At 25.6% G+C, this 15105-nt stretch overlaps 1 protein-coding gene across 1 annotated transcript; it reads left to right on the top strand.

The window, feature by feature from the left end:
* On the top strand, nucleotides 1–13449 carry LOC112597942 (major facilitator superfamily domain-containing protein 6-like). Its single transcript, XM_025344199.1, has 10 exons — nucleotides 1–337; nucleotides 413–501; nucleotides 5546–5908; nucleotides 9643–9830; nucleotides 10282–10418; nucleotides 11693–11814; nucleotides 11880–12122; nucleotides 12881–13103; nucleotides 13202–13256; nucleotides 13367–13449. Coding segments are annotated over exons 2-9 (1344 nt in total). The 5' UTR covers nucleotides 1–337; nucleotides 413–434; the 3' UTR covers nucleotides 13203–13256; nucleotides 13367–13449.
* The last annotated feature ends 1656 nt before the right edge of the window (nucleotides 13450–15105 follow it).

Below are 15105 nucleotides of genomic sequence, written 5' to 3'. Positions count from 1 at the left end.
CTTTAAGTGTATGGGATTATTATATTTTAAACACTTCTTCAACCAGTGAAGGCATGTTTTAGCACGTATACTGAGAACAAAGATACACGTATAATAATGCAATAAATACACTATGTATTATATATTGTTGGCCCCCCTTAATTTTTTTTACATTTACCCACGCGCTATGATGTGTTATTCGATACTCGATTGTGCGGTTCGGTTACTACATTTTATTTTTTGTTTAGTAGTTTAACATTGAATTTCGTGTAACCATCATGGATGTGTACAACGAATAACATCTGTAGCTTGGTTAATGATTTTCCAGAAACGCGCTTTATTATTATTTTATACTCAAGTAACAGTTTAAAAATTTAAAAATTTAACACGATAATATAATAATGACTACCTATATATATTTATCGACTTACAGCGTTCGTGTGACAAACAAAAAGATGCCTTACATCCAGATCAATAGAAAACTTCTGTTAATGAAAATTCACTATTTTTTAGGAATTGGAGGTAAGAATATTATGTACAATAATTTTGTATCGATAATTTAACATGTTCCATCGCATATTATACATTTTATTTGCATATATTTTATATTAGCTAGTATTATCGTACATTGGATAGGTCACTGTTTTTTTAGTTGTGTAAAAGAGATGTATATACTGGTTTTGCTATCAATAGATGATTATTTGGTATCATTTGAAAATACTTTTAATCAACTATGATGTTATTTTATTTGACATTTAATATGAGTAAAATCTTGCAGTTTGTTACTGTGCTATACACTAATTTTTATTATGTTGAAAATTTATAATAAACTACGAATTATAAAATATTTATGAAATATTTTTAATTTAGACAAAATAGTGGATAATAAAAAAAGATTTACTACTAACCTAGATACACAAAATATATTGATATGCTTTCTTTATGATTTAGACAATTTTATTGAATTATATTATATAACAACATATGAATAGTTATTTCGGATTAAAATAGCATCATGTTATATTGAATTCCACGCTAATAACATACAATATAGAAATAAGACTGATAGGAGGTTTGAAAACATATGTGATTATGTAACAAATAATTATGATAAAATAAAGCTTAGTACCTATGTAAGTTGTGTCAGTTGTGAATACATTTTTTTGAAGGACTTATAAAGTATTACTATATTGTTAATATGCATAGAACTAATATCATAATATAGATGCGGTAGTACTTATGTGTTGGATGTGTCCATTGATTTAATATTAAACAATATATTCCATACAAATGTTATCAGAGTTATCAATTTCATGTGAACTTGGTAAACCTTACAGTGAATAATAGTTGTATAATATATTGTATAAAATAATATATTAATTAAAATTTAACCAATACCATAAAATAGAATATTTATGATTTATGTCTGAGGTGAGTCAGGTCAAAAACTGTTTATTTTTAATTTTAATTAATATAGGTGATAAGTTGATATTAGTCATTAATAACTTTGATTTTAAATTGTTTATTTATTGGAAAAATTTCAATAAAATGTATACCATTATTTCCTTAGTACGCATATTGCATTATCAACTGACTATCGTCAATGAATAATGTTAAAACTATCAAAAGTTTTATTGACATTATTAATAAATAATATTTATGTAATAACTGTTACTCTCTATTTGGTTAAAATAATATACTTTTTACTTTTATTTTCTGAGTGGATTGTAAAGCGATGAATATATTATTGATTTTATGATGATTTGTAGTTTTTTTTTTGTATGTGTATGTTAAGGTGTATGACCGCATGGCAGTGAATGTTGACAGTCACCGGTGTATGTCGACATTCACTAATCATTTTGGTGAATGTTATCAATTATTTCAAATATCTCACAATGCGGACATTTACCAGTATTTGTTGACATGCGCAATAGCTATTTAGTGAATGTTGACATGTGTGACAATGACAACATATATAATCAAATAGATATTAGATAGCTAATAAATTCATAAATAAATATACAGTTGAACAAATTAATTTTTTTGATATTTAAGTTTAGGTAGCATATGCTTTATTTATTACAACACGGTAAACTATCATGGCATTTACTGTTACAAAGTATTCCCCCATTCTTACAATTACATTTTTTTGTACTACATTTTTTTTTACAATTGCATCGTATATAACCTTGGCCATCACTTTTGGAAGCAGCTGTCGATACCTGTCTCAAAGACATTTTCTGATTGGATAAAACGTCGTTTAACGATATCAATTTTTCTTTGCACACTGCAAATTGATTTCGAGTGTACAGCTGACTAATAATCCCATATTTTGTTTCTAATTTGTAGAAGTCATTATCAACGTCCATTATAACAGCCAAGATATTTTGGTAATCCATACGTCCTCGATCGATATCTGGAACTCGCACTCGAACAGTATCACCCACTTGAGCAGGCGGAAATTTTTGGTTCGACGATCGCAGCATTACACTTGCTTGTGTTTGAAGTCCATTTAGTGCCAAAGCTCTATTCTTAATTATTGTATTCTCCTTCTTTTCATTTATGTCTTTTAAATACAAAATATTTGTTTGAATTATTTTTGTAATAGGTATTATTATTTTAAATTACATACTTAATAATTCATTTTGGTTTTTGCCATCAATTTTATCGCTGAGCTTATCTTCATCATTATTTGCTTGATTGTCAAGATTATCGTCGCTTTTACCGTTATACTCTTCCTCTACTTCATTTTCATCACTTCCTTTACTTTCTGGGTCAGTTTGAGGGGCTGTCAAAAAAAATTCTTATTTAGTTACCATATATCGATCACACTTTATGCATATAAGGTGCCATTGCATATTAATATATTTATTTTAATTTTATAGTTTATATTTACTTATAGACTGAAGTATTTGTTCTAACTCCTCTTCTGTTGCTAGTTTTTCTATTTGTTCTCGTGGAAGAGAAGATGTTAAAAGACCTCTTTGTGCTTTAGTGCCAAACATAGCTTCGTATGGCGTTTGTTTTATACCTTGATGATACGTCGTATTTTTCGCAAATTGTACAAATGGTAATGCTTCTGACCATTTTGTAGTGTCATTATCTTCCATCATAGCTCTCAGTATATTTTGGAAACCTTGGTTTGCCCTTTCGATGGATCCTTGTGTTTGGCTGTGGCGTGGTTTACCATGCACAATTTTCACACCATCCCACATTGAACACAGCTCTGATATAACTTTATTTACGAACTCTCGTCCATTGTCGGAATGTAAAATATTTGGCGCACCGAAAATAAAAAATATATTTAATAAGTGATGTGCAACTTCTTCTGCAGTTTTAGATTTTAGAGGTCTTAATTGAATAAATTTGGTTAGGTGATCCTGATAATTTAATATAAATTTAAATTCACTATCTTTGCAAGTTTGCATATCTACCAAGTCTACTTGACACCGGGAATTTAGTTCACGACTTATAATAGGTTTGATTATAATACCTTTTTTCGGAACTTTTTATTTGGTTTGGCATTGAACACATAAACTTAAAAATAACATAACAACTTCATATGTTATATTTTTGAATTTGTTCTGCAATTCGTTCATCATTCTGGTTCGCCCTCCATGACCAATTTTTAAATGAGCTTCGTACATAATGTCGTATAGTTCTTCGTTCTTTACATAGTAAATAATTTTAGTTTCACCTGCTTTTAACGGAACGATTAGTTTATGATTATCCATAATATCTATAACGTCAAATCGATTTAATCGTATGTAATCACTTCGTTGTTTACTTTTTTTTGCTTTAGGATTTATAACTTCACTTATATATTTATTATATTTTTCAGTGCTTAAATAAAAACAATTATCTTTCCTTTTTTTTTAATAAAAATGCACTAAACTTTTCATAAAAAATATCTTTTATACTTTTATCCATTATTAGTTTTAATTCAAATATAATATTAATAAAATATTACACTAAGGCCCGTTGTATTACACTAAACTGTTGCGCTCGGTTTAGAATACGCATCCGATACTGACGAGGGTATATTTATATTATTTTATCTAGAAAACGATTGACAATCGGATTGTCTCATGCGATAACATTACTAACGTCCAAACGTTTCCAATGCATATTGTGGCTGGGTAATAACATCTTGATTTTACAAAATAATACAAAAATACCTTTTACATACATAGTGCTTCAAGTGTGGTCAACATTTACCAAACACTGACTGTAAATGTCAACAATCACCGGTGTATGAACGCATTAAGACAATTTCGTCAACATTCACTACGGTTTTTGGTATACGAGTATATCAACCTACACCGGTGACTGTCAACATTCGTCTACTGCGGTCATACACCTTAAAATGTACATAATATAAAAGTTCGTATAAAAGTAATTGATAAAATGCTTTGATTTTCTGACTGATTTTCTTATCAGATTTTGTTTATATATTGAAGATTTCAAAATTAATAATTCCTAATATTTTTTTAAATAACCGAAAAAAAAAATTAAGAAAAACAGTAATTTTCATACACACTTTTCGACAAAATCGATTTTGGTTTTTTAGTGTAACTCAAAAACGAATAACTATAGATACTTGAAATTCCCAACAAATGTTTGTAAGGTTTTTAAAATATGTAAATTAAGAAGACGTCGTTCCATGACATGTGTTGTCTCAGTTTTACTAATGTATAACATGGCAAATTTATGTTCAGCAGAATCTATTTTATGCTGTCAGCTTTAATATTTTAGTCAATCTACATATGATAAAATTTTAATGTAAGAAGATAATCTAGCGTATATAGTAAGCTTTTGTTAATATTATAATTTTAAAGTTTTAATATTGTACATTGTTATAATTTACTTTAAAATGATAATATCAATAAAAGTATATGAGATGCTCTACTTTTATTTAAGATAATATTATTATTTTTTTGTTTTGTAGTAGGTAAATTTACTCTAATATTAAAGCTAATAGCATAAAATGGATTCTGCTGAACAACATTTGGCAATGTTATAAGATGGAAATAGTACGCACAAGTAGTACGTTTTCTTAGTATTAAGATATTATTTGTTATATACTTATATACTAATATACTATGGATAAAATTACATTGTTTTACGGTATTTACAATAAGGTATTATTAATTGAAAAATTAATAACAATAACAAAGTATAGTTATAGTACCTATAAATAAGTATAGTAACTAATAATAAAATAAATGCTATGTATTTAGAAATAACTAAATTAAGTTATCGATCTTACCATAATACTAAAGTAAAATATAAATTTAATAACTATACGAACCTGTATATCAAAAACAAATCATGAAATATACCAAACTAAGACACAATCTTCGCTCTGAATCATTTTTCGTATATAACGATGTATCATTAAGTTCAATTAAACACATTCGTAACAGTGACCTATCCAACACCCAATGTACATGAAGTAGTACTCATTTGCCTAACTTTTTTCATGTATTTTTTTATATAGGTACTGGGGTTTAATATTCATCCATGTAGTTAATAAATAAATCTTTATTTCTCCTTACTTGTTTAGGTTATGCACCGTTTGCCCCATTTTTGACAACAATATCAAGACAACGTGGTTATTCAGCATTCATTGTTGGATTAATATTCATGTTACAACCAATTCCAGGAATGATAATAAGACCAATTACTGGCGCAGTTACAGATAAATACAAATGTCGCCGGTCAGTGTTTATTTTAAGTTCAACAATCACATTTGTATTGGTATGTTTACTATCAATAATTCCTGGTACGACCTCAAAAGAAGAGATGAACGATTTAGACGTGATCAAGTCACCGCTGTTTTGGTTATTCATTACTACAATTACTCTATTGAATACAGGTGGAACGGTGAAAAGTGTTTTAGAGGACACAATTTGTATGGACTTATTAGGTAAAAATAAATACTATGATTTTATTAAATTAATGATGCGAGAATTTATGACAATTTTACTTTTTGGAAGTAACAGATAACAGTATGGATACATTTCATACAACGACCATGTATTTCTTTTTACCATAATCTCATCGAGTCATTTCGTAAATTTTTAATCTAATAACTTTTTATTTTAATTTTTTTTTCGGCATGTGGCATGTTTAGGTTCGTCACCCTTTTTCACGGCTAGTTATTATACAACGAATCGTTTACGAACAGTCCATCGGCGATCATCGCCTCATCTTTTACATAAATTAGGTAAACCGAGTACATAATGAACTATACCAAACACAGCCGTCCATTTTAAAATATTAGTTTTCAATTTAAATTTATAATGAAATAAATAAATAATATAATAATAAAAATAATATACAATATGATCTACTTATAAAAATAAATAACTTAAACAATTATTTAAAGTAATATGAAGAAAAAAATGTTTCAACTAAAATCATATTTTATTCCGGATTAATTATATATTTAATATGTACTAAGAAACATAAGTAAGTAGGTAGAATTAATGATAAAAAATGCGTTTTTAAATTTAAATTATTGGTTATTATCAACTATTAAAACTAAACTACATAAGTGGAGTATTTATTTTAACAACACCTAAACACTAGTTATATCAATAATTATTAATAATTTATAACGTTTTTATAAATATATTTTTAAATAATTTGAATCCATTTCAAAATAACATTTAAAAAAAAAAAGCTTACCACAATAATTGAGTTACTACAAATTCAAAGAATATTAAACTAATTTTTTTTTAGTTTTTAGTCTCGAGGCTCACTATGGTAAATACTAAATGCTATTAGCGGGCTTTATCGTAAAGATTTTTTTCAACTGCACGAATAAAATTGAAGTTTTATAGTGACTTTAAGGGGAAAATTAACCCCAACCTCGCTTTCAAATGTACACTTTATTTAAAAAAAAATTATATACAAAAATATATTTTGAAATAAATTGCTTAAAGTTCGCGTACCCACTATTCTAAACAGTAAACTATACTCTATTTTCATTTCCAAATTATTACTTGAAACCATTAATTTGTAGTATATTAGCTTATGAGTTTGCATTACTAAAAAAATAGTATTACAACTTAAAATTATCGATTTTTGTATTTTGATTGATTGTTATACAAATTTCTCTGCTCTATGTTTTAGTTTATTTGATACAATTTTTTAACTTCACTAGAACTGATCTAAAACCTCATTTATTTCATTATTTTAACTGAACGATTTTATTTATTTTGCACATAAATAATGTCATGATTTAAATTTATTATTTGTATTTTAAGTTGTAACAGTATCCTTGATTGACTTATTCAATTTAATTTTTAGCAAAACGAGTAACGACACAAACTACATTTGTAGTTTGTACCAATTCATCATTGTTATTATTTCTTGTGAATAATACAAAATTATGTTAATAGTACCAGTCAGATGTTCTATCATTATCATGATAATATTATTTTTAATTCCTATTTTTAATTATGAATTTGTGAAAAGAACAGCTGCTCTTAAATCGTAATTTTATGAAAGGTATAATAATATTATATTATACGAGTATACTGTAGTGGTTCATGTTTAAAAAAATATAATAAATCTAATAACCATTAAGAACTGTTGTATAAATATCAGTATTGGTAGAACAATACAAGTTTATTATTCAGTTTTGAGTTGTATTCACTATTCTTTTGGCCAGGACCATACACAGCGTTTTCCTCTGCGTTTTCTACGTCGTGTATTTTGTAACGTTTTATGTTACCAATAAAATCCTCCCAATTAAAAACAATGTAAAATTAGGAACTTGTATTTTATCTATTTAGGCGTTTGTTTGTTAAAATGAAAGTTCACCGGTATTTACCACTACGGATGAAAACATCGTGTATCCTATCCATCATGTGTATCTACTCCAATATAAAGCAATGAATTTTGAATTTTATAAAAAACACCGCGGAAAGCGTTGTGCCTATATCTCCGGCTTCTAACATTGTGATACTATTTACATAACAACGATAATTTCAGCTATGAATAGTGACATAAATTAAAATATATTCAAACATTTGTTAATTACTTTAATAATAATATATCCTTTTACAACATCAACTAAACATATTTATAAACAATTTAATTTAATATATTTCTATTAAAAAACATAAAAATTTTATTTTTTTGGTATTTTTTCTAATCCTTTTATAGCTGATTGCCAAATAATGTATTTTTGAGTTGTGTCACTACCTATTCTTTCAGTTTATTATGAGTTATTATTTATCTAATATTATATTGAATAAAAATAATACATTTTAGCTGTATGACTTCCGAAATGCCTCACAAGATGGTTCTTTTTATTTAATTGCAAATAAAATTTAATAAAAAAAAGAAAATATGTAAATACCTACAGTTTTTAGAAATTGGATTAGATATAATTGTAACCATTGCCGGTATCTGAATAATCGATAACGTAATATGTACTTACTACCTATACTAACCACTATGTAATCTTATAATTTATAAATTATAAGCGAATAAAAACATCTATAACAGTCGCGTAGCGCGTCGGCTGTCAACAATCAACATCTCTGTATAATAAGCTAATTTAAGCTATTTGTAATACCTAAAAGTTTATTTTTGTTTTAGCAATTTTCTTACTTTTTTTTTACAATCATTATAACAAATAGTTCTAATATATTTTTATATTTTTTACTGCTCAATTAGCGTCCTACTGCACCTTACAATAAAGCCTGGTTCCACTCCTTTATTTTATCTCATCTATTCATCAAAAGTATTTCGTTTTTAAAACATATTATTTTAGAGTCTATAATAGATAGCATTGACCATTAAAATAAATGAAAAAAACAATAGGTTATACACTGTTATCTATGTGAATAACAAATTATACATATTTTATATTCATGAATCGAACAATATGATATAACTCATATATAATAACGTTGAATTAGTAGATATACCCTAGCAGTCGTAGGTCGCTATTATTTTTATAACTTAGTTTATACGCGTATTTAAATTATTTTGTAGTGTAACTATAAATAATATAAGTGTTGTAACTTATAACTATTAATTAATTTTTATAACTAAAAACACTTGGACTTTAATATTACGTAGGTATACCAATTAAAGCTGTGGCTCGTGGCAATATTTTTGTGTTCGTGGGCCAAAATCGAGCAACATACATTTTTCGCGGGCCGGGGAAATGCTTAGGCGTTCAATAAAATACTTATTCCGCCAATGCGGGGCCTAATAGTGAAATAATCACGGAGCCCACCGGTTTTGGACCACTGAACAGCAGCATCACGGTTAATTATATTGTATGTGCTACAATAAGTACTAATAATAATATTATGTATAGTAATATGAGTACCTTTATCTCCCAAAGTAAACATAAACTATAATTTATAAGCAGTAACCACTGCGTTTAATTGTATTAATTACCAAAACGCAAGAAGGTAAATCACATTTATATACCAACGCAGCTGTTAAGAAAAAAATACACAATTTTTGTAGTGCCGAAACATTCCGAAGAAGAATCTACATGTAAACAGACACTATCGTATAATGCCCCTATATAATTGATCTATGTTTTATAATTAAGTTAACCTTTAAATATTTATTAAATAATATGTACAATATCATTATAGTTGAATCGTCTTTGTGTTTTCTATCAAGGCAAAGACAAAAATAATTATGGAAGACAAAGGATGTGGGGATCTATTGGTTGGAGTTTGTTTGCTATTATCTCCGGTGTATGTGTAGACTGGTATAGCACAGGGCTTGAGTACAAAAACTATACTCCGGGTTACGTCATTTCAATGATATGTTTCTTTTTAGATATATATGTGGTCATTAAACTCCAGGTATAGTATATAATATCTAAAATCTGTTTGACTTCTTATAGATATCCAATATGTTTATTTAAGGCGTTTATGCTTTATTTTTTGAACCAATATTGACTAATGATTAGGTGCATTTTAAATTAAATTTAGATATTTATACATTTCATCAATACAAATACAATTTAATCACACCCTATTTCCTGCAGATATTATCTAAAACAATAATCATAATTAGGATGTTAAAATTGAAATTTAATTTAATTTTAATATTATTTTTCAAATTTAAACATTTAGTAGATTTTGCTCAATATTTTTTTACTGTTAGTTAAATTAGAAACGAGTTTATCTCAAATTAAATATGGTATGATAAATTAATATCTTATTTAATAACCTAATTCAAGCACATGTCAAAATTGCTGGAGTACCTACTTGTCATATAAATAATTATAAAATTATTTATTTTGTATTATAGGTTGTACAAGAAAATGATACCAACATTTTAGGTTCTGATGTAAAAAAAATATTCACTGATGGTAAGGTACTAGCGTTTCTTCTTTGGGTTATTCTTATTGGATTTTTTATATCTTTCATATGGAACTTTGTATTTTGGTAAGCAACAAATTACATACATTTAAAAAATATTATTTCAATAAAATATAGACATGATTTTATGTTTTCATTTTCGAAACACTAAAAATATAAACTTAAAAGGACTGTATAATATCTTGCGAATATACTCATGTACCTACATAAATGTTCTATCCTTATTATTAAGAGGACGCCATACCCGCATGTGTTGTCTCCGTCTTAAAAGTACGTAACTTGGCAAATTTACGTTCATCAGATCACGTTTAGCTCTAATAGTTTACAAATTAGAGTGAATCGACCCATTATAAAACTTGATAGTAAGAACATAATCTGTGTTCGTATTTTGGTTTTTTACGATTATTTAATTTTTTAGTAAGTTATGCGAATTATAATAAAGAGTAAATTTAAAATGCTCATAACTCACTTAAAAACTGAATAACCGTAAAAAAACTAACATATGAACACATATAATGTTCTTATCATCAAGTTTCATAATAGGTCGATTCACACCAATTTTTAAACTAGCGGAGCTAAACGTGATATGCTGAGTGTAAATTTAATATGTTACGTAGTTGTATGAGGGAGACAATACACGCGAGTATGGCGTCCTCTTAAAATAATATGATAATTCATGTTATATAATATCTTATTTAAAATTAAAATTTAGTACTTAACTAATTTTTCACATAATATACGACATACACGTATTTTATAATAATAGATGTATGTGTTTCCTATTGAAGCTACTAGCTAACTACGATGAATACCTAGTTAATTGATCTACGATATTATTTTTCATTTATTGTTTAAAGTAAAATAAAAATATATAACAGTAGGTATAATGTAGTTAACATATTACAATAACTTGTTTAGATGAAAATATATTTTTAATATCAATAATATTATATACATACATATAATATTATTATTATTATCATCATCTAAAAATTAAGAATCGATTGATAATAATCTCAAAATTATTATGTTTTATTAATATAATAGCGATATAGACATATTTCTATGTAATGTAATAGTTCAATACTATATTCTTAACTAAAATTAAATGTGATTTATAGATAAATAATAAAATTCTTCATTTTTACCTCCTATTGTATATAAAATATAAATACATACTACATATTATTGTGTCAATTATTACATATTTGAATGAATAGTATAAATATAAAAATAATCTGCTATTTAGAAAATCAATTATTTTAAATGAACGTAATATTATATTTAATTTTGTTGATTACTAATAATAAGTTACAATAATGTATAATATATACTTATAGGTACATAGAAGACTTGTCGAATATTTACCATCCCGAAATGAAATCATGGATGAAGACCCTCCAAGGAACAGCTTTATTAATCCAATGTTTTGGTGGCGAAGTACCATTATTTTTTTTGTCTAGTAAGTTCTTATTTAAAAATCATTTTATAACTTTACTTATATTGATTGCCTTTTATATCTTATAGGCTACATACTGAAGCGTGTGAATCACATGACTATATTCTCTATAGTGTTTTTTACGTTCACATGTATTTTCTCTATGTATACGATCATTAAGAATCCTCTTTGGACATTACCAGTTGAATTACTCAACGGCCTAACGTTTGCTCTGTCATATTCGGCAGCCATCTCGTATGCAGCTATTATAACTCCTACAGGCGCCGAAGGAACGCTCCAAGGAATTGTCGGGACAGCGTACACGGGAATAGGTTCGATAAATCAAATAATATTAAATATGTCTGTAACCTTTCCCATAATTTTAATAAGTTCTCTTAAATGTCTTAATATTTCTTTTAATCTCTACTCCATTCTCAATACAAAATTTATAGCTACTATTAAAATTATAATTTCTTTTATATTTGATGCTGGTTTTATTTTATAATATACTGTAGTTAGTATTCTCTGATTTCACTTTTTATAATTATTGAGTTATCATAGTTTTAATACTAATGGCTATTGAATAAAAAAAAAAATATTAAATATATTATAATATACAAGATTGTTCATCAAGTAAACATACTCTCTCTTTCTTCTTAATTGAGGCAATTATTTAAAATCTGATTTTTGAAAATTTTTAATTAACTCAAAGTTCATATTTTTAAATTTCTGAATTACTTAAAAAGGAATATAACGAGACATCAACTTCTGTTTTTCATATTACAACCCTCGTTTAAACAGTAAATTATTTACCAGATTATTTTTCCGAAAATTTTGTTGCATAATAATTTGAGTTCGAACGAGTAGTTTTTGAGTTAGGTATTTAACTTAATAAACTTAAGCTAATAAGTACATAATAAGATTTTGGAAGATATTATATCTATGTTAAATTTAAACATTTTATTAATTTGTATTAATTTTAATATAATTTTTATTAGGTAAGCATACTTGTCGAATCACCCTATATATCAATGTAATATGCTACTTGAAACGACTTTAATATTAATAACATCGATTGGTTATGTCATAGGTGCGCCCATTGGAAGCTTTGTTGGTGGTTATATGTTTAAACATAGTGGAAGTATTGATTCATTTAAGTTGTTGAGCGTGATTGTATTTTTCACTTGTGTTATACAAATTATTGTCAATTATCTTATTAATCGTTTAACAATAAATGAAGATGCCAAGGATATATATTCTAAAGTTGAAACTAAAGATGATAATCTGGGAGAAGACATAACTTTAACATCCTAGTATTATTTGCTAAAATATTATTTTGTTATTACTTATAAAAGATATAGCTGCATATTTGTGTTATTTATTATGTGTACAATACTACATTATATTTTAGATTTTTCAAACTTTAATTTCCATCGAAAAATTCCAGACATGAACTCTTATTCTCGGTAAATATATAATAATAAATATTAAAATATAATTTTTAGCAAATAAATATTATAACACAAAAATAATTCAATTGAAATATTAACTGTTTTTTTTTTTTTTTTTGTTTTAGTCCTAAAACAGAATTTACAATGGAAGAATGTTTTTTTAATGAATTGTTATACTTACAAGGAAATAAATGATCTGAATCTTGAATCTCGTGAACTATTTTTGAAATAGATAAAAAATAAATAAATCACAAATATTTATTAACATGAAATTTTTAAAAATAAAACCAATAATGATTACTTTGATAATTCAAAATTAAAATTAAGTTTAAATTAACATCGAAAAGGTAAACAGTATTATTATTAACTAGACAAATTATAGAATATATTTTTATTACTTTTAGTATTGTATAATTTACTTTAAATTAAATCATGTAATAAAAAATATAATTCTATGGGTAATCAAGTTTAAAGTTTTCAATAATGGATTATTTTATAAGAGTAAAAATAGTAGTGACTAAGTTCGTCTTGATTCGCCTTTGATTAAAAAATTGTTCTTAATATTATCACGTTATGAAACAAAACTAAAAATTATAAATTCCAGAAAATAATAATTTAAAAATAGATCAAATGAGGTGTTTGTATTTCTATTTTGATTTTTGTAGTTCAGATTTGTATTATTGTTATTGTTACTTCTTAATAATTAAACAATAATGATTGTTTATTTTAGATTTTAAATATAGCAATAATGTATTTTCAGATTCATTTTTATATAAGTATAACTCATATATTAGGTAGGTATAGGCAGTATAGCTGATACCTATATTAATATTAAATTTTACGCACACAACATATTATTCTAAAAATTATTATTCGAATTAGGAAACGAAAAAATCAATTAAACAATTACAGTAAAAAATAAATGATGATTTTAAAATAAAAATGTAAAATAAACATTTTTATAAATGTATGTAAAAAAAAAAAATAATGAATTGAAATATATAATAAATTAATAATAATACAGCACATATGCTTTTTAAATACTCATACAATCAAAATTAAATTTTTAAATACATTTTTTTATACGATTAATAATAATAATAGATTTGGGTAAAATAGATGATATAGTTTCTACTTGAATTAAGTAATTTTACATGGCTTAGTGTAAATAATTTGTTAAATAAAAGCTTTCTGAATAAATACTTAGTCAATCTTTGAATAAAAAAGTGACAAGTAGATAACCACTCGGTTGTACGCAGGAGTTGAGTGTGCTCGTCATTGAGTAGGTTACTATAGTAAATGTTTTAATTTGATTTCAACGATAAATAATAGCATACAAAAATCAATTTTGATTGATCAATCTTGATGGATGCATATAAACAAGGAATTTATTACTAGGTATATTTTATAATTTATTCATATTGTTATTATAGTAATTTAAATTTTAAACTTAAGTTAACTTAGTTTACTTAGTAATACGATATCAATACGCTATAGCTTAAAATTAATCTTTTAAAATGCCATTACGTATGGTAAATATAGCTTATGATATATTTTCAAATTTCAAGTCTCTGTGAATATTTTAAAATGATTACAAACTATCTAAAGTCTTTATTCTTTGCTTATATATCAAATATATTTTAAACTTAACACGTCCATAAAAAATCTTGTATATATATATATATTTTAGATTTTTGGGTTTCAGTAAAAACTATTGAGAAGAAGCTTATATTAAATTGTCAAGCTTGAATGCCTGATAAAAAAGTCTCAGTAAAAATAAAACATTTTTTAAAGTTTTAAACAGAAAATAATATGTAAAATCAAAAATTTAAAATGTCTATTTATATAGTTTAAAAAGAAAATT

This window comes from Melanaphis sacchari, unplaced genomic scaffold, assembly GCF_002803265.2.
Source record: "Melanaphis sacchari strain LSU unplaced genomic scaffold, SCAv2.0 Contig44_pilon_pilon, whole genome shotgun sequence".
Taxonomy (NCBI): Eukaryota; Metazoa; Arthropoda; class Insecta; order Hemiptera; family Aphididae; genus Melanaphis; species Melanaphis sacchari.
This window is presented reverse-complemented; position numbering and strand designations above follow the sequence as displayed.

Bases quoted from the DNA above. Each gene is read 5' to 3' on its own strand.
- LOC112597942 (XM_025344199.1), top strand. From the start codon at position 435: ATGCCTTACATCCAGATCAATAGAAAACTTCTGTTAATGAAAATTCAC. The intron at 9,831-10,281 runs GTATAGTATATA...TTTGTATTATAG, and splicing joins ATGTGGTCATTAAACTCCAG to GTTGTACAAGAAAATGATAC. The intron at 10,419-11,692 runs GTAAGCAACAAA...ATATACTTATAG, and splicing joins ATATGGAACTTTGTATTTTG to GTACATAGAAGACTTGTCGA.